The following is a 21,570-nucleotide window of genomic DNA, read 5'->3' as shown; positions in this document are numbered from 1 at the left end:
CATTTCACACTAAGCAGACACAAGTTAGCAAGTGTGTTTTTAAAGCATCAGAAAAGGGAAAATTAGGCAAATTCCTAATAGATTAGGATGAGTTCTATATATTTATTAAAATATTTTAATATAAACTACCTATTAAAAATTAGAGGGAGCAATAGGAAACTCTAGACTCGCCATTCATGTAGTCTTTTAAATATGAAATCAGCTTTGATGAATCCTGCAAAGCTTGTTTCCCTCGCCCACACCATTCATCACATACAGTGTAAACTTCAGTGATGTGTGTGTGCGAGAGAGAGGAATCTAAGCACATCACTAAAACACAAAGCCAATTAACTGTATCCTCTCAATGAGACGGCCATCAACTCTTCATCAGAGGTGGCTCAAGTGTTTTTTACAATGCACGTCAAAACATCTCAGGTTTCATCTAAGTAATTTTGATGTTGTTGGTATAGCAGACATTTACAACCACAATTATCAATGCATCACCCATCACTAATGTCTAGACAGCACCACAGTATAAACATTCAATAACTAAAAATAACATACAGAAAAAGAATGTTTCCGTGGCTCAGTATGAGGAGAGATCTTCATGCTGCTCTCCACAAGAAGTCCCAAAAGTCAAAACTACAGAAGCTTCAGGACACATACTTCAAAATAAAGGGATAAAACTTTCAAAAGTATCCTAAGGCTATATTCAGAAAGTAACCTTGTATCTGCAAAATGCCTTATTATTACAGATCTTGCCATCCAGCAGAAATCTGAGGTTCAAATTAAACATTAACTTTCCAAGGTTGTGCACCAAAACATGGAATCTACCCAAGACTGGTACCCAAGCAGGATACAAAGTACAATTTAATCTAGCCAGAGAGAAGTTATAAGGAAAAAGGTACAATTGGTGTTCCTCCCTCTAGGAAGCAGTTTCACACTTCAAAAAAAACAAACCTTTTCTCCACGTGCTGGAGCTAGCACGGCAGCCTACACAGCAGCCTGATACGGTACTTGAGAACAGTCCTTGCACACCACAGTCAAGTCCCTAGTCTAACAGACTTTTGGAGAACAAAGTCTAGCCAAAGCACGATACCATCAACTGCCCTGTAGCTCTACAAATATTACTTACAGAAGAATACTTCCACCGGGACACGACTAAAAAGTATTTGATAGTACAATGACTGGGTTGTAGATGTGGTGTCCAGACATGAAAGCATCAGCCAACTTACCAGCACTGGCCAACCAACCAGGGCTTTGGCGGTTCTGGTCAGTCCTTACCCAGCAGTCTCAGTCCTTAAACAATTCAAGGCACTGAGAAGAGGAATCTAAGACTCGGTTTTAAAAGGAAGCCTGCATTTCCATTTCATGTTCATAAGTCATATAGACAACAAAGCACCAACAATTCTGAGTGACTCCACTTTTTGTGTTTAAGTACTAGCTGTAAGCTTCTATATTATTCAGGCACCTTTGAAAGTTTTACCTTCAGATGAACATCCAAATAAATGCAACAGTACAATCATTTAAGTAAAAGATACGTCTAACATTTACCAGCACCTACTTTTCTCACATTCCCTTCCCATGAACATCTTAGAATTCGAATGCTGCAAGTTATTTCAGTGCATGCTCACTCGCTTTTGATTTTCTACTAAAAATAAATTCAATACAAAAGCTGCAATTATTTCAACTATACGAGTGGCATAAGAACTTGTAAGTTAGGACTTCTGCACCATAATACTGACTATACTATATAACAACTTAATGATGCCCAGCTGAACACCACAGTATAGAACTGAACCTACTGTGAGAACAATTTCACAATTTTATGTCTTTATAGCACAAATAATTCCTTGCACTGAATAAAAAGCTTGAAGGGTATGAAATCAGGTTTCCTGAACTAGCCAAATGATTCTAAATTAATGAATTTTTTTTGCTCTTACCAAGAAATCAATACTGAAACTCTAAACCATGCTATAGTTAAGCACAACTTTACTCTTCCAAACATTTTTTCCAAATGCATTCTTACTTGTGAACCTGCTAGGAATGAAGTTACTTATTATGGGGAGGTTACTAATTTGGCCACAACTTCTAAGTAATACGGAGAACTTTTAATCCTTTGTACATTTAAAGAACAATAAGAGGAAATTGGAGTTCTTGGATACGACAGTTCCTAAGGAAAAGTCCAATATCTTAAAAATTAAAAATCCAACACTTACATGTGCTACATTTGATGGTCTATTAATCTGCTGAATATCAGCACTATTAGTAATATTCCTTAATGTCCGCACGGCTGGACTCCACGTAGCCATCATTTCCTGTCGATCAGAACTTTGGGCGCCTTGTACTGAAGCCATTAGATTGCCTCTCATATCCGGAGGCAAAATATTACCTGGCACTGGTGGGACATTGGCACATAAATTAATTAACCCAGAGTCTTTCCCTTGAGGCAACCTACGCTTTGCTGCAGATGCCTGTGGGACTTCAGCTGGTGTCCAATTCAAATTCCTTTCTTGCTTTTCTGGAGAGGAATCTGAAGAATCATCAAACATCAGTTCCCCTTTTGCCTTATCAGCAGTAGTAGATTTTGGTGAAAAAACCTGATCACCCAAAGGTGATCCTTCTCGAGAAGATGCTGGGCTTGATAATTTTTCATCAGTACTAGCTTCATTTTGAGAATCTTGTTCTTCATTTTCTGCTTCCTCTTCCTCCTCCTCCTCCTCCTCTTCTTCCTCCTCGTATATAATTAAACGAGGATGATAAGGAGTCTCTTCTTTTTTAGTCTTATCAGCTATAGAATCCACTACCCAGTCTGGTGTCACAATTTTAATGGTGTCCCGTTTACAAGCACATTCATATTTTTCCTGTGGGGAAAAAAAGAAAGAAAAGGTTTTATTTAAAGACAAAATATCCCAAATAACTTTTTTGAGGGCAGGGCTAGAGCATGGAGAGGCAGATCACAAGAGGCTGTCCAAAAACAGAAAGTGATCTCTCCCAGAACCAAGAAGACAAACTACACTGCTGTACAGTACCACAAGTTCCAAGAGATTAAAACAAAAACCTCCACATTTGCAATATAAAGGACTCAGAAGGCACAACTGCAGAAGATTAGGTCTTCACCTGCAAAAACACCACTACCCAAATTCTTCTCAAACTCAATCACCAACGGATTTGAAAATCATGAAATCTGGTTCTGAAAAAGCCTTCAGAACTCCAGCAGCTAGGAACATCACAGTCAATACTAAGATGCAGCTGATTTTTAGGTGGACATTAAGGTGAGTCTAAATATGGTTTATACTTACATTTTCTCCACTAAAAAAGTGAAAAAAAAGAAAAAAAATCACACCATGAAAAAGCATTTAGGGAAAAATCAGAATTTCACAAGAGAGTAGAGACATATTTACAAGGTGATCACTGAAAAAAATGCATTACAGCAGGAATACAAATCAGAAACCAGTCGGTTATTTCCCATACACCTTCTCAGAAGCTGCAAACTGTAATGTTGCCCTCAACTTGAAAGTTACACTTCTGTCCAAATATTAGCTGAATGCATTTCAATGAGACGTTACCATGCTGACAAAGTACAAAACTTTATCCCTCCCTCCTTCCTTATCATTTCACCATTTGAAGACACACACAAATAGTAAAACTTTACTGTTTCCTTTCCTAACAGAAATAGACACAGGATCAGTACTCTATTTATTCAAACATCCTCTTCGATGGGAACACCTCACAAATATCAAGATAGTGGAAAAAAAAAAGAAAACTTTCTTTAGAAGATTTGAAACTAATTTCAGGATCTAATATTTAAAAGTGATTGAACTGGAATTTTCTTTGTATGTCAAACAATATAAATTAACAATCAGCACATTCAGAGGAAATTAATTTAATTTAATGATTCTCTAGAGTTATTTCCTACAATGAAACTGTCATTCATACACAATAAAGAGATTACAGATGAAACCAAGTTTATTTGCAGATATGAGTTTTCATTCTTTCTTTGTGGTGAGAATTATTAAGAGTCTTGTTTCATCATCTTGTGTCTAGTCAAAGCAATCATTTAAGTCTTCACTAGTGTCAAAACTGTTCTTACAAACCGCTGCAGATTCCCCTGTAGTAGTATGTCAGAGCAGCAGGACTAGAAGCATTTTAAGTAATCATCCTATAAAACTGTTCCCATTCAACAATTACATAAATTAAATATTTGTTTTATCCTACAGATATGAAATGCTAATGTGCTTTTTTCACTTTCTTGACTGGCAAGCTCAAGACAACATCCATTGCTTTAAAAGGCTTACGATTTAAGGCAACACTTCTTTATCATTACCACATATCATCGACTCTTAAGAACACCATTTTAGGTAGCAAGCTCTTCATCCAAACATTTCTTTTTGTTGTGATGGGGGTGACAACTAGGGTGGTGTTCAGTTCACCCTTCTAACTCTTCCACAGAAGAAAGATCATGTACTTAAAAAAACAAAACAACAACACCCCTTCCCCCAAAAAAACCCTACAAAGGTTCTTCTAGTTTTAAATGAAACAGGGAAGAAAAAGCAAGCACTTCGCGTGTCCACACCTTCTCTTCTCCCAATGCCAGCCCATGTTTTATTCTAAAGCACTCTCCTATGTATTGCACGCGTAAGTTTATTGTCATCCTATTAGCCACGGTTTTCTCTATCTTAGTATTATTTTACATTAACTCCAAAATATTAAAAGGGTTATTGGTGGGACAATAATATACTCAATTTGTATAAAACAACATTAGAAACTTGACAAAGTTTTACAGATTTATGTAAGGAGGTAGTGTATAGAACCTGATCTTAGAGTTACTCACATTCAAGTAACTAACCTGTGTGACCGCTCCCACTCATTGGAAATAAAAAAAATGGTGATGGAAATGTGCTCATGTTATTAAAGGACAAAAAATAAAACACACAAAAACAAAACCAAAAACTTGCTCCATCCACCACATTAACTAAAAGCATCCAGGCAATCATTTTTAAGTGAGCTTCAATTTGCTTTAAGTATTTTCAGCCTCTGAACAAACACACTAAATCAATTACAAATGTATTTCTTCTTCAGGAAGAGGAGTACCTGAACACTTCATGAAGTTTCAGTGAACTATTATAACCAAAGCATTACTAGCATTATAGTAGAGAAGGCTATTCTGATGTGCTTAATGCTGCCTTCAGCCTGTTACCTAATCTTTTGATTCAGCTTCTCCATTTGCGACAGACAGCGATATTTGACTTCCTACACAGGAACAGGAAGTCAAATGATGATACTAAATTAGGAGGGGCTGTGGACTCCCTGGAAGGTAGAGAGGCCTTACAGAGGGATCTGGAGAGCTGGGCAATCATCAACCATATAGAATTTAACAAGAGCAAGTGCCCTATTCTGCACCTGGGATGGGGTAATCTTGGTTATGCATACAAACTGGGGGATAAGAGGCTGGAGAGCAGCCCTGCAGACAGAGATCTGGGGGTCTGGGTTGATGGCAAGCTGAATATGAGTCAACAGTGTGCCCTTGCAGCCAAAAGGGCCAACCATGTCCTGGGGTGCATGGAGCACAGCGTAGGTAGCCAGTGGAGGGAGCTGACTGTCCCGCTCTACGCTGCACTGGTGCGGCTCCACCTGGAGTACTGCGTGCAGTTTTGGGCACCTCAATTTATGTAAGAAGGACATCAAACTATCAGAGTGTGTCCAGAGGAGGGCAACTAAGATGGTGAAAGGTCTCGAGGGCAAGACTTATGAGGAGCAGCTGAGATCACTTGGTTTGTTCAGCTTGGAGAAGAGAAGGCTGAGAGGTGACCTCATGGCAGTCTATGACTTCCTCACGGGGGGGGGGGGGGGCAGCAGATGGGGAGGTGCTGATCTCCTCTGGTGACCAGTGAGAGGACACGAGGAGATGGAATGAAGCTGCATCAAGGGAGGTTCAGATTGGGCATTAGGAAAAGGTTTTTCACTGAGAGGGTGATCGGTCACTGGAACAGGCTCCCCAGGGAAGTGGTCACGGCACCAAGCCTGTCGGAGTTCAAGGAGGGAGCATCTGGACAATGCTCTTAGGCATATGGTTTAGTTTTAGGTAGTCCTGCAAGGAGCAGGGAGTTGCACTCGATGATCCTTATGGCTCCCTTACAACTTGAGATATTCTATGATGGGACTGATTTGAAGTATGACTACTTTATCAGCAGTTGGACAGGAATGCTGTGTACTGGTTATCCTGCCATCTCACTTTAAAGGGAATGACTTGAGGGATTTTGAGAGTTCTCTTTTCTCTAAGAAAAAGAAACAACAACAAAAAAGAAAATAACCTGTTCCTCCTTCTGCTCTCTTTATTCCTCTCTCCCTCGTAACACTGAAGGGCATTTTATGCAATTTTTCAATTTTGTCCTTCATTTTTCTTCACTGATTCTGTATCTACAGATTTAGAAATCCCAATCACTAATGATTACGACATGTCAAAATTAGGTTAAGACAAATAGAATAAAGAAAAAAATGCTTTACTCAACCAGAAATACAAATACCAATATGAAATTGGACATCTTTTCAATTAATCAGGCTTAAAACCATGCAGAAAATAAATACGAACTGAATAGCTGCAAAGCATAATTGTGTTGAATTTAGCTGTTCAAGACTAATGAACTGTCTTGGAGACGGAAAATTTTTGATTATTCAAAAGCAAATGAGAGCTACAACAAGAAGAATTGTATATGTAATAAACTCTTACCCCCTTTGGCTCAGGCACAATCAAATGAGTACACTTATTATTGAGGCTCAGCTGGCAATTCCCTCCATAAAAAGTAATCAAAGCCCACAGCGTACTTCGGTCTTCAGATGAAACCTAAAAGGAAGGTAAATAAGCCTTTTAATTCTATGCAACCAGCTGCCTTCCTCTTGAAGAATTTTAGTACAATCCATGACATACCACTTACAAGTCTGGCTAATGTATTACCTATCACTTTTAAATACCAAATTTGCATGAAAGTTACAGAGAAAAAAGGGTGACAAAGAGATGCAACAAGAAAAGACATTAAACAATCATTTTTAACCTGCACAGAGAAAAAGAAAACATTCTTCAATCCTGTAAAATTCAACACTAATATATCACCTTCCACAAGAGAAAAGTTAGTGATCAAGGAAACAAGAATTATTTATCATAGACAACCTGTTTAAATTCATTAAACAGAATTTTAACAAGTAGACTAAATTAATAGCCTGTGTGAACACGTGAAGTGTTTATTTCTAACAATTTACATCACAGCGACATCCCCCTCCCCTGCCAAGAAAGCCACATGTATTTAAGCCATTACCATTCACAATTAGTGACACAATTACAGGAATAATTTGGTAAAAAGTCTAAAGCACATATACGCATATATTCCATTAACATCTAGGGTCTTATCCTGTCCATCTGCACGCACACACACTGGTCACCAACAGGCTACTACTCACAGATCTACAGAGCTGGCTATGAACACAAGCCACTGAAGCACCACCTTTCCACTTACTTTACTCACTGGCACCCTTGTTAAGGTTTCAGTGCATAAGGTAAAACATGTTGACTGAATATTGTGTTAATGCAGAAATAGAAGAATAAGAGCAAAGACTTTATAGTCTAGTGTACTCTGCATTTTAGAATCACCATACGGCTGAATACAAGATACATTACTGATTGAATGTTCACAGTTTGAAATGTTCATGCCCTCATTTTCCATGAAAAACTGTTTTAGTTTAACATACAGAAAAAAAAAAATCATAGTAGAATAGAAGAACTGGCATCTCTCCTCAAAAAAAATGAAGCATTGCACACATAGTATACATTGGAGTAGACTGAAATATGGTTCACTTCTTACCTGAGAGAGACAGGCAGTGACTCCAAAGAAGATCTGACACGATTCTGGAGAAAAGCCATTTACACTGGAAAGCAGGTGTCAAGGATGCAAAATAATTTAAGTGAGAGCTTCCTGAGGGACATTAGAATGAAATTAAATAGTGTGCATAGTAGTTCTCAGATATTACCAAGTATTTGACTGTTCAAAAACTTTTATGTTTAAAAGCATGTTGTCAGTTCCCAATTCAAGTTGTACGCGTCAGGAAAAAACTGAGGTGCAAACTGGATCAGGACACCTCTAATACTATGACTGATTTGGTAACATTACAAACTTGCCTCTTTCCAGAACATCTCCCTCAGCCCATCTCGGGATGCTAAACACAGGAAGTTTAGTTTACAGGAGTCAAGTCATTACCAAGAGCTTCCTTTTATTATCAAGTATTTATCTTCCATGTTTAAAAATACAGCAGAAGCTGATGAAGAAAACTTTTGCTACAGTCAGCAACAGACAATATAGAAGGAATATGATGCACAAGAAATTTGATAAAACAAGTCAGACCAAGAAAAGTGTGCTTTTCTAAAATAAAAGCTAATAGCAGACACCTCTAGAAAGTCACAGTGCCTTTTTTGCACACTTATTGAAAAAGATAGCAATCTGGTGGATGACTTCACTTAAAACCAGTAAGAAATAAAAGCACAGTCTAAAAAAAAAAAAAAAAAAAAAAAAGGTTAGAAAGCAATACAGAAGCCAGAGGTTTCAAAAATGGCTAAGTTTGGTAATCAAATGGCAGAATTTTCGGTTGAAGACATCTTTTGGAACCTAACCTGCCCTTTGCAATTTTGCAGAGACTGGAAAAGTAGAATCAGTTTCCTAGCATACAGCATGGTTATTAAATCCACAAAAGGCACTGAACAACAAACATGTGAAGGGACAAGCTCCTATATAAAGAAAAACAACAAATCAAACAAAGTTTTAGACAGATTATCTGCAAACAGTAGTAGGCAGGTCAGTATAAGCAAATATCAGATCTTCCACAGCCGATTTTTGCCTACTGAGACACTGCATTGGAAGTTGGCTAAGCAACAGATACGGGGCGAGGGGGGCGGAATCTAGGAGCTGCTGTGAAACACAAATTGAGAAGGCATCACACTGGGATGTAAAAACAGAAAACACAGCCTCAAACTAACATGAAGTTTTCCACTATGCTTTCACAATTCAACAAGATCTCTGGTAGCAATGCATACGTGTTTTCAGATGCATGGAAGAGATAGATAAATGAAACTATGCGAAAAAGAGCAGTGAGAGTTCTTACAGACCTAGTAAATATGACTTACAAGAGGAAACTGAACGACCAGAATTGATGTGTTTAAGAAGCTAAGACGATGCATCTTCAAACCCTTTAAAATCTGCCAAATGAAAAGAGAAGTAATTTGTTCTCCCTCTTCAGGGTGGCTCAGATAAATCAAAACAGGGTTAGACTGCAGCATGGTAATGGGGTTAAACTCCAGCAACACCATAGTGAGGCAATGTAAAGTGACTGGGGAGACTATGAAACCTCCACAAATTTTGTGTTCAAGATACATGCACACCTCGCTGCAAAGAAGGACTCCAGAAACAGATGTGCATTGTGTTACAAGTACACGCTGAGACTTCTGTAATGAAACACAATTATTTTCCCTGTGCTGTTGACAGATGCACCAGCAATACTTAAATTCTGAGACCCAAAAGAGACAACAAACAGCAAACTGACAACAAAGCCCAGAGCACTTTAAAACTTAAGAATAGATTACTGCCATTATCCAGAATACTCCAAGAAGTTCAAGTCTGATGGATGTCCTAAATTTCACTGTGTTGCTCAGTATCTCATCTAAGGTAGAGATTCAGTACTGGATCTTTCAAAAGTGTACAGTTGTCTACTCCCTGCCTTAACATCTGCTCCCAGCACATAAAGCAGCAACAGCTCAGCATTTAACTTTTAAGAGGTCCATCAGTTTGACTGCAGCTTGCACTCTCTGAAGAATACGAGTGAAATACACTCTCTTAAAACAGTTACAAGCAGCACAACAATAAGGTTCCAAGTGGTCCTGGAAGACAAAAAAGAGCGAATGCAACAAAACTTACTTTTTTTTCCCTCCCAGCAACAAAAATTTAGAAGTGCTCGGACCCTTTTTCATCTGTACAAGACCATGGAAAAATAACCCTTCCTCATTCTTGCTTTTGCTGCTATCAAGAGAATTAAGAAAGAAATCACCAGCCCTCTTTAAGGCATTATAACCGAGGTTTTCACATACAAAACTCTATTTCCTTCTTCAGGAAGGCTGCTTCCAGACTCATTTTTCTGTTACTTCCCTTCAACGGCAAGTTAGTCAGATTTTGCCAACATCAGTTAGCAGTGAACAGGAGAACACTCTGCTTGCTAAAGCTCCCCCTGATGAAAACAACTTTCACAGTGGAATGTTAAAATGTATTTATAAGAAACAGGCAAAATTATGATGCTTCTATATTGCATTAAATCTTTCTACATTAAACTTCACCTTTAACAACTGACAGGCAAATGCCCATCAAATAAATACTGAAATTGGTAAGCAAACATAAAATCTTTAAGGCTCTTATTAGATCCATATATCTAACTGACAAAAGATGTTTCTAGAACTTGCTTCTTCAGTAAATTCAATGACAACTTTTGAGTATTACATCTGCAAATTAAAACATAAACAAAAGACAAAAACACAGAATCTCAAACCTCTGCCTTAACAGGGTCCAAAACCAATAACCTGGAAAAAAGTAAGCTATTCCTATTAACTAAATTTTTTTCATTATGGTAGTACCTAAAACCCTAATGAAGGGCCAGATGCCACTGCACTAAAAGTCGTAAAGAGACTGAAACAGAACAAAGCTAAGACTTAACAACCCATTTTAGTGAGCACTTAAGGCTCAGAATAAAATCTAAAACCACCAGGTTCTAAGGACATGAAGTGCTAGAAAAAACAAAGTCAAAGGTCCGAGTACTTTTTATTGCTGACAGGTGTACAAAACTTCCTTTTTCCATGCAACCCAAGAACACGATACAGCTGAGACCTGGTCTTTTCATTTGGCCATTCCTACATATCCACAATAAAGACTTCCTGAGCAATAGCCATTCAGGGCTACATTCACGCATTTATTGCTACAACTTAGTTATGGACTGCATCACTCAATGGTTTTATCTGTTGATTTCTCTTCTGGGTATGTAATAACGTCAGCTCTTAGAGCATGCTTTTAAAAACCTCTGGTTTCAGAGAGAAGACCAATTTTCTAACAGTGCAACTTCTCGATAGGAAAGAACAACACTAATAATGCAATGCTAGATTACTTAAGCCTGAAAATGTAGCTAATTCCAAGCTATTTTATTATTTTTCCAGCCAGTCCTGAGGAACAGGGAGAAGCCTTACAGATGTATGATGTTAAGCAACGGTACGCTCCCATCCTGATGATGAAAGGATGATAAACACATTTATTATTTCCAGATGCAAAACACAAAAATCACTAGCCTAGATCACAATAATCACAAATCACAATAATCACAAAAAACACAATAATCGCATTATGTTTAATACAGGAGTAGCTCTGCTGATTTGGGTTTTGCCATGTAATGTTTGGTGCATTTTTTCCATTTAGAAGCCAAGTCATTCATGGAAAATTTTCTTCTGCTTAGGTCAGAAGACTATCCATGACTATGGCAAGCGTTTCACACTAACTGATGAAACCTATCCAACATGCTGATTATCGTGATCAAAACAGCTGCAAAGACCTCACTATATCATTTTATCTGATGAATTCAATGCTCTCTCTTCCTACAGTTCACTCCCTGAGCTGAATTCTCTTGGGGAAGTAGAGAATACACAGGCTATTTCCAAAATAGTAGAGACACAGCAAGATGCAAAGGCATATACCTTGAAATACTGGGTATAAAACATGAATTCTGAATCACTGAAGCACATTAAGACCTGAATTCCTAATACGAACACCTGGATTCTTATGTCTACCACCTCTTGTTTTCCATTATAGACACGACCACCTGCTAACCTCATTCCAAAATGAGATCTCATGCCTGACAGCATACCTCCCTACTCCTGGCACTGTTTGTTGCAATCATCCACTCCCATCTGTACTGAAATGTATTGCTCTGCTTCAGCTTTTCCATATACAGAATCTTTATCATGAATAGTCTGAGAAAAAGATGCATGAATTTTTTTCTATAATAATAGCCACTGTCACCATTCCTATGATCCAAGGAAAAAATTGAGGGGAACATAAATAAAGATGAAACAGTAGTAACTAACAAGAAAAGGAAGGAATATGCCATCCATATGCAGGAATGTATGCTCCAAACAAGTTAAGAAACATAAATTTAGCCAAAGATGAACAAGGGTCTACCAAAGGCAAGGACAGAATATCCCAAAAATGGGAATACTAACACTATCTGTTAATAAAGTGTTATTTATAATACAGTGTTGATACGAGTTACTGCGCATTTATCCCTTACTTAATTTGGCTTCTAGAAAAGGCAGAATAGGCCATTCTACTCTGAACCATCATTTGCCCCCTTACTGCATTCCAGCGTTTTTCCTGGATCCTCACAGTTAATTATCAACTTCCAGCTAAAATGTTTTGAGTGCATTTCATGACGGTTTCCTTGCAAGTGCCTATTAAGCATCCAAAATAGCCAGGCGGACAGGAAAACTGAAGACAAAGAACCTCCAAGCACGCTGCGATCTTGGCAAACAAAACACATCCTATCATTTTAAAAATTTAAGCTGTATGTACTTGAAGCAGTCTTTAATCCCTCGATGGTGTCTATTTTAACACGTTTCCTATAGAACTGATTCAAATTTGAACTTAAAAGGATACGGCAGAAGAGCTCCACAGCGAACAGACAAGATCACCCAGGAAGGCTGAAAAATAAAAACCACAAGACATTAAAAACCTTGGTCTGCACGTGTGAAATGTGAATTACCTTCCAAGTTCATACTATAGCTAATTTCAATATACATCTCCAAGCTTTGAAAGTCTAAGTGTTTCACAGATATTGTCCTTGGGCCTTTACAAAAAAGACTGTTCTGATTTATTTGTAAGAGTTAATAAAGACTGCTCAAAGGTTGTGCAGCAACATGGGAGCAAGACCCCTTTCTCTTGTCGTTCTATTGTGCCAGGAAAACCATTTACAGTATTTATTCATCCTCTCCCTTTTTTCAGTTTTCCGTGCTCTAAAAAATATCCCCTACCTTACACTTATCACCAAGGAGTCAGGAACCATAACCTTATACGGAAAGAAGCTTTCAAACACACAGCGATGAGGGCTGCTAAGCACACAGGTGGTGACCCCTAACTGATGGTATTCTCGGACAGTATTCCCCTCTCTGGGAGAGACGGAGGTGGTGGAGAATGAAGAAATGTGGGACAGTGGTCCCAATACAGCATATAAGGAAGAAAGGGGAAAGACTGGCATCATATTTGGTATAAAACAACTTTTTCTCAAAAAACAAACAAACAAATATATTGTGGTAACTATGTATATGGTGTCGCAATTCTTGCTATTCTCTCTGCCTTAAGAAACAGGCATAAAAAAATGAACTAAAATCACCTAATTCATAACTCCTCAATCCTCTGCAAAAAAAATGGGAGATTTTCCTCCCTCAAGTTTTTCTCTTTCTTATCCTCTACGCCTTTTCTCTCGATAACAAGCTACCTTTGCCTCTGACTTCCATTCCCTCAATACGTAGTCTAATCTTCTGGATTACAGATCATGCTGTGATGCTTTAAGGTCAAACTAAGTGACGCTACTGAAAGACTCGTTCTCGTTTGGCAAATGAAAAAGTTTAGCTAATAGCAGTTATAAAGAAAATTAAATTATTTAAGTAAATGGCATTAGAAAGCAGAAAGCACTGTTATGACGCTGATGTCCTTCCTTCACATGAGAATGGCAGCAGTCTTCTTGTTTATAAGATCAAAATTATGCCACAGAACACTTCAGAAAAACAAACTAAAAATGAATCAGCACATCCACTATAACCATAAGGTCTCTAGCTAAGCACCTTTTATTTTTTGCAATTAATTCATACTTCTACACTGTCAGGTAAACTCTCATGACACAGGCTATCAAAATTCTCTACTGCCACCTGCAACCATATGGAAAAAATAACCCAAAATCATGTACCCAAAGGTACTGGCAGTGAAATACTGTGTTTTTTCTTCTAATCACTCTCATGACTTGCAGAGTGACAAGTTCACATTTTCAAACATGAAGCCCAGAATCTTTCACTGGAAAAATAAGCCAGTATTGCAAGACAGTAAGAAAATACTGGTAATTCCGGTATGAGTAAGAAATAAAAAATAAAAAAGAAAAATCAAGAGAAAAAAATCTATTTTTCTACAAGTTCCTATTGTTTAAAATTAGCATAGCACACATATGCAGAATTAACAAAATCATTTTGCACCTTGCCAATTATGTGTGTTTATGTCCTGGTTTCAGCTGGGATAGATTCATTTTCTTCCTAGTAGCTGGTAGAGTGCTGTGGTTTGGATTTAGGATGAGAATAATGTTGATAACACACTGATGTTTTATTTGTTGCTAAGTAGTGCTTACACCAGTCAAGGACTTTCCAGCTTCCCCTGCTCTGCCCGGTGCACAAGAAGCTGGGAGGGGGCACAGCCAGGACAGCTGACCCAGACTGGCCCAAGGGCTATGCCATACCGTACGGCGTCATGGCCAGTACGGAAACTGGGGGGAGTTGGCCGGGGGGCAGCAGTCCCTGCTCGGGGCATCGGTCGGTGGGTGGTGAGCAACTGTGTAGTGTATCACTTGCTTTGTATATTATTACTGTATTATTATATTATTATTATTATTATTACTACTACTACTACTACTACTATTACTACTATTCTATTTCATTTTACTTCAATTATTAAACTGTTCTTATCTCAACCCACGAGTTTTCTCACTTTTACCCTTCCGCTTCTGTTCCCCATCCCACCAGGGCAGGGGGAGTGAGCGAGTGGCTGTGTGGTGCTTAGTTGCTGGCTGGGGTTAAACCACGACATTTAAAAAAAACCCTCAGCGGTCTACTGCTTATTCTAATTTGAGGTTTTCTATTGCCAGAAGCTTGTAAGAACTTTCCCATCAGAAACATTTCTGAAGTACAGCTAAAAGGACACCATCTTGCAGATGACTGAAGGAAGAATCTGGAAAAAAACCAAAACGAAACAGAAAACAAAAAAAAACGCAAACCACTGATAGATACAGAGCAACAAGAGAAAGGCGAGAACAGAATTATAAAAGAAGTCTATCAGTCAGGATAAAAGTTTGTGTAACAAGAATAAAAGATTTTTAAAGATATGTTTCATTTGGTCACCACCCAAACCTGAATATTTTCTGTTATAATAATGAAGTATCCACATCAGTACTTTGACAATATCACAGATGAGTCATTCACCTTTACCACAGGGAGATCAAAAACTTCACGAGATTCTCCAACTTCTGGATTGTCCCCATCTTCTGAAATAATATGTGAAGCCAGTGCATTGTAAGAAACTTCCTTTGCCTTCCCAGCTTTCAGAAGTTGAATAACCTAAACCCAAAAGAGAACAGGGAGAAGTCAACAATTTTTAGCACCTTTTATTTGAGAAAAACGTTAATGCAAGAACACGCTAACACATGAGAGGAATGAACGTGATCTCCTCTCTTGGTTGTCCTCCTGTAAGAGGCTAGCACTCTTTTTGAAGTTGCCAAATGCATCCCATTTAAAACCTGATTGCCGATGGTTTACACCTCTGCCATAGTTTAATCATACAAGTTGAAGATTTACTTTCCAAAATAATTCAGACTGGGGCAGAAATCTGGAAAGTGTCAAAATTTTTCCAAAACATATATTCCTCAAAAAACATCTCACAATAATTTTCTCTCAGGCAGGGTAAGAAAACCGTTCTCCTCAGTGTTTGTTTTTGTATGTGGTAGCTTTGGAAGCATTTGAATATACTTTAAAACAAGAGCTTGAAGTTTAAAGAAAGGTAACCCAGCGGTTACCTTAGAAAAGGTAACATTATGACTGTACATTGCAGTCTTGATTGGAATTCTTCCAGATTTGGCCAATTATTTACTTGGACAGAGAGAAAAAAGATTTCATGCATTTTCTGCAAATGTTCATTTAACAGCTAAGAAAAGAGAATTCCACCTTCACTAAACGCATTTGGTTCCAATATTTCTAGATCTAATCAATATACCTCATCCAAGAGTGTATGAGTAAGTCTGAAGAAGCTGTCCGGCTGCTTCAAAACAGTGCAGCCAGACAGAATAACCGAGGAGAGAACACGTCTAATACCCCCTTGTTATTAGAAGGATCTGCAAGCAAAAAAAATTTGTCACCACTGCCTTGAGAAAGAAAAACATTCTAACAAAAGTTGACATATTGCAAAAAGAAGTGATGGAGGACGAAGAGTGATTTAGAGAAATAAGAAAGAAAAAAAGTAGGACACATGCCCCCTAAGTTACTACCTTAAAGAGCTGGAATTGAAATGTCTCACTCCATCGCTCTGTCCTCAGAAAATGCAAAACATCTCACAACTCACAAAGCACATCTTACACCTATTTTTGCAAGGCCCGTATAGAAGATGTTGGTTTAAGAGTTCAGAATTCTCTCAGCTCAACTGGAGAGATCTGTGTGATGAATCCGGCCCTGCCCCCCAAAAGCGGGACTCACCTTTATTTGAATAAAAGTAACAGAGAGGGTAGTGGGGTGTAGAGGGGAGGAAGAGAAAAATGTTTTAAAACAATAAGGTCTCGAGTTCAATGGTTAAAAATGCCAATTAAGATTATTCTTTCATTTTTCCTTTTATTATTCAGAAATGAATAGTTTCACTTCATAATGATTCTGCAGAACTAAACTGGTATGAGGTTCACCCTCCAAAACCTGCTAGGGACAGATGTCCATCCCTCAAAACCTGCTAGGGACACTCCCTTCCTAACAGGACGCTCTCCCCACAACAGTGAACAGCAGGGAGTAAGGCACCGCATTCATCAAACAAAATATAAAGTAATTGGTCCTTAAGCAATTACTACCTACGCTGTACACTGAACAGGACAAAGAAGGCACTGAAAAAGAGACTCTTCCAAAATGTGGTGTCACGCTATTATAAAGCATCTATGCTAAGCAGAAAAATAAGGATGGAAAAGTCGCCACTCAGTGAGGAGACAATCTTGGTGTTTCCTGACTGAAGTACTTGACTTTAAAACTTCATTTTTTTAAAAAAATCAAGTTTTTTCTGCAGCGGATGAATATGTGATATTATCAAATTACAAAAGTACTCTAAAATAACCAAGGAAATTGATCCCAAGCTTGCTGCTCTTGCCGCCACACAGTCCGGAACAGGAGAGAATATTTCCATTTTACACACCAATCTCCTAAATCACAGGATATCTTCCTGCATGAAACCCAGTTAACTGCAAGGTAACACAAGATGCCATAATTCCAATGGGAAAAGCTAAATCAAAATAAAGCACTTATGCAAATAGTAGATATTTAAGAACAGCTCTACCACACAAGCTCCTTGCCTCTCACAGCTCTCCCTGAGTTACCAGGCCCATTCAACTGTTTGTTTAAGGGAAGGCTAAAAACAGGAGTGACTGTAATGAAAACTGAGCAGCCAAATCTGACAGATAGCGTGAGAAAGAAGTTACAACTAATGAGCTAGAAGTATGATTTTTTTTAATAGCGAAACAATGATGCATTAAAGAGTCTGTGCAAAGAGCCTGCTTATGAAAAAAGTTACACTGGTTTCAGGTAGCAAGTTTAAACACTATAAATACAACAGATAATAACTTCATATGATTATTTGAAGTGGTATGAAAAAGACTTTTCCTAATTTAGCTCATGTCAACTTCAAACAACTCCTCTCAGAACACATTGACTTCTTCAGTTCAAGTAGTGCCTGGACTGAAAAGTTGTATTGGCACAATTAAAGAACTTCACCTATACTAGTATCAACCATATACCTATAAATAGAAAATAAAATGCTGAAAAGCCATAATATGTTCATTGTAAAAATCCCATACTTTACATGTTGGCTCAAATCCATTAAATGAAATTTCATTTTTTGGGGGGCATATAAATTTTATCTTTGTTCTCTCCCACTAAAATCTGTGACACAAAGAAAAGTTCAAAACTAACAAGTAAGATGATGGGCATAAAAAAAAAATTAATAATAAAACAAGAGATAACCAGAAACAAAATATCCTCCTGAAAGTCCTTATACTGCATTGCATTATAGAATCATAGAATCATTTAGGTTGGAAAAGACCCTTAAGATCATCAGGTCCAACCGTTAACCTATCACTGCCAAGTCCACCACTAAACCATGTCCTCGAGCACCACGTCTACCTGGCTTTTAAATACCTCCAGGGATGGGGACTCAACCACTTCCCTGGGCAGCCTGTGCCAGTGCCTGACTGCCCTTTTGGTGAAGTTTTTCCTAGTATCCAACCTAACCCTCCCCTGGCGCAGCTTGAGGCCGTTTCCTCTCGTCCTATCGCTTGTTACTGGGGAGAAGAGACCGACCCCCACCTCACTACAGCCTCCTTTCAGGTAGTTGTAGAGAGCGATAAGGTCTCCCCTCAGCCTCCTCTTCTCCAGACTAAACAACCCCAGCTCCCCCAGCCGCTCCCCATCAGACTTGTGCTCCAGACCCTTCACCAGCTTCGTTGCCCTTCTCTGGCCACGCTCCAGCACCTCGATGTCCTTCTTGTAGTGAGGGGCCCAACACTGAACACAGCACTCGAGGTGTGGCCTCACCAGTGCCAAGTACAGGGGTACGATCACTGCCCTGATCCTTCTGGCCACACCATTGCTGATACAAAATATTACTTTTTTAAAAAATTGCTTTTTATCTCTTTCTGTATGAAACACTGATTTTAACTGGTGTTACCAAACCATGATGGGTTGGGTTTACATCTTTTAGGAAAGCAGGAAAAGCATTTATTAACAAAAAAATAATAGCTGACATCTACTCCTCACCCCCTGTGAGGTGTGAGCAGCCAAGTGCACATCCCTATGGAATGGATTTAAAGCTGAGAGCCAGCAGCCTAGTTCTCCCTCATTTGCCAAACAACATCTAGGCACAATTCCAGACTTTTGCTTCCCTTCTAGTTTATGCTGCATATGTTTTAATAGGTAGTGGGTATGCAGTTATTCACCTGAATATATTACTTTTTTTTTCTTACTCTTGGATTTGTTTTGATTAGAGTGCTCACTTGTGCTAGGCCTGTTTTAATATTTATTAAGATGGCTGGTTTTCCATTAAATCATTTGGAAATTTAAGCTGGTGAAAGTGTGCTCCTCCCCAAAAGATGAAGGAGGAAACTTATTTTCAAAATCAAGCTAGCATCCATTTGTACATGAAGAATTAAAAAGCACCAAATGTATCTGTAATTTTTATATTAGTAATGGAACAATATTTCAATATAAGAACTGCTTTTCAAAGCTATTTTTGCCGTTCAATTTAGAATTTCTCCTTTCTGTCTCGGTTCAAAACACAACTGGTAAATACTCCTCTTGCTTGGGTTGCTCCCAGGGTACCAGAGAGCACCTGCAGAAGGGAGGACAAAGGCACCCATGAAGAACGGGCCCCAAGCTCAGCACAACACACTTCCTCGCTCTGACTCGGCTCTGCCCTCCCCGCTGCCTCGCGCTCCCAAGGGCTCACCACCATGGGCACCAGTGCCGAGAAGGGCAAGCCCTGTGCCAGGCCAGCAAGCTGCTTCAGAAACCAGAGCACCAGAGGGAACAGTGTTTACGCAGGCCAGCCGGCCGCAGAAACGGCTCAGATGCACAGGACTTCTCAATTCGGGCATCGCTCGTGACGAGAAAGTGGCTCAACAGCTTGCAGCACAACCTGATCTTGGAAGCAGTGTAAGTACTTCTGTGCAGCGCTGTGCCTGACCTTATCAACTCCGCCGAGCCACCGTCCGTGTCTGCCTGCAACCCCAAGGAGCCATGCAGAGAGAGGGGAGAATTTAGTGTACCTAATTTAGAGCCTTAACACAATACCACTAACTGCTAAGAAGAATAAAACTTAACATCAGAAAGAAAACTAGCTGAAGAGAATGCTTGTTTACTCACTCTATGGGAATACCACTGATTGTCTTGCTATGTCAACACAGAACTAACTACATGCCTTTCGGGACTCTATTTATATGATAAATGATATACAAGAGTCCTATTGTTTTTTTGTACTTATCTTCGTACACATAATAATATTGCTGCTATAGGGTTTTTTTAAATACAGGAATTGTTATTCAAGCTCTGACACATGTCAAAAATTTTTTGTCTAAAGACCTTGGGTTTTTTTTCCTGCTCTTTAACTATATTCCTAGACTGTGTTTCTTTTAGCATATAATCCTATTCCTACGAATAAAAACCATCTCAACAGGTCAGTGCCTACGTCTCAAGTTCACTTAAAGGCCTACAAGACTCCACGAATGCCAGGGCATGAGATCAAAGGAACCCAATGCCGAACAAAGATTCGACTGCAGCAACTACAAAAGCAGCCAAGACTTACACATAGGAATCTGTTCGCACGAAGGTGCTGTCCTAAAGCTAGATATGGTACACTTCAAACACTTGACTAATTGGGCATGCCACAGAAACTTTTTTTTCTAACCGCCTTCACTCAACATGACTGTGTGTTATTAACTACAAGGCCAACTTCGTCACCCAGGGTACTGCCCTAGGCCAGAGCAGGCCAGCCCTGTCACCCAGGGTACTGCCCTAGGCCAGGGGGCTGGACGGTCACTTGCCAGCGCCTCCTGCCCCTTGCCCTCTCTGGATGGGGGCAGGGAAGACACGGAGATGACAGCTCCGACCACATCAGCCCCTCTGCGCACCCAACGGGTCTGAGAGGCCCTGGGGCGGGCACCGGAGCCGCGGGGGTCCGGGGACGTGCCCATCCCGGGGGGCTCGCACCGAGGCGGGCGGGGAGCGGGCTGGAAGGAAGGAGGGGAGGGGAGGGCAGAGCCAGCCCAGCCCCGCGCCCAGAGCGGCCTGGCACCGTCCTGAATCCGGACAGGGCCGCGGGGCGGGGACGGGCGGGGCTGGGGCTGCCACAGCGGGACGCCGAGGCCGAGCGCGGCCCTGCGGAGCGGCCGGCAGAGCCGCTGCCCGCCCGGCCCGGGCTGTTACAGGAAGTCCCTTCGCCCGCCCCTCCTCCGCTCAGGCGGCTACGGGGCCTGCGCGCCGGGGCCGCCGGCTCCCATGGCGGGTGGCGGCCGCCAGCACCGCCGCCACCGGCCGCTACCCCCCGCCCCCCCCCCCCCCCGCCTCAGGCGCGCGGGAGGCGGCGGGGCGCGTGCTGCGAAGCGGCGCGGACCCACGCGGGAAATGTTGGCGGGGGGGGGGGGGGGGGAGAGGAGCTGGACGATCCCACAGTGCCCCCCCCCGGGGGGGGGGCAGGAGGGAGCTGAGGGAAGGGGCGAGGGGGAGGGTGACCGGGTACCTTGGGGTCGATGTCTCCCACCACGAAGAACTTGACATCTTTGAACATCTCCTCCGGGACTTTCAGCTCCTCCTCGTCCGCCGACATGGCCCCGGCCGCCAGCGCCGCGCCCCCCCCGCGCCCCCTCCCCGATCTCCCCCGCGCTCACTGTGGAGAACCGCCGGGGCCCCGGTCTCCCGTCCCGTCCCCTCCCCCCGCCGAGCCGCCGAACCGCGCGAGCAAGGCGCGCGCTGCG

General features: G+C 40.6%; 1 protein-coding gene across 2 annotated transcripts in view; it reads right to left on the bottom strand.

Moving 5' to 3' along the window:
* The window catches only part of PAXIP1 (PAX interacting protein 1), a 38,454-nt gene extending 16,997 nt beyond the window's left edge, over positions 1 to 21,457 (bottom strand). For both annotated transcript variants that reach the window (XM_082313408.1, XM_082313407.1), the window contains exons 1-6: positions 21,336 to 21,457; positions 15,287 to 15,421; positions 12,705 to 12,748; positions 7,836 to 7,899; positions 6,710 to 6,823; positions 2,199 to 2,843 (exon numbers count right to left, since the gene is read on the bottom strand). In XM_082313408.1, the coding sequence (XP_082169534.1) occupies positions 2,199 to 2,843; positions 6,710 to 6,823; positions 7,836 to 7,899; positions 12,705 to 12,748; positions 15,287 to 15,421; positions 21,336 to 21,422 (1,089 nt within the window). In that variant the 5' untranslated portion in view covers positions 21,423 to 21,457. The remainder of the gene's footprint in view (positions 1 to 2,198; positions 2,844 to 6,709; positions 6,824 to 7,835; positions 7,900 to 12,704; positions 12,749 to 15,286; positions 15,422 to 21,335) is intronic.
* Between the last annotated feature and the right edge of the window lie 113 nt (positions 21,458 to 21,570).

The sequence above is a fragment of the Platalea leucorodia genome (assembly GCF_965183815.1).
Source record: "Platalea leucorodia genome assembly, chromosome: 1".
In the NCBI taxonomy this organism is placed as follows: domain Eukaryota; kingdom Metazoa; phylum Chordata; class Aves; order Pelecaniformes; family Threskiornithidae; genus Platalea; species Platalea leucorodia.
This window is presented reverse-complemented; position numbering and strand designations above follow the sequence as displayed.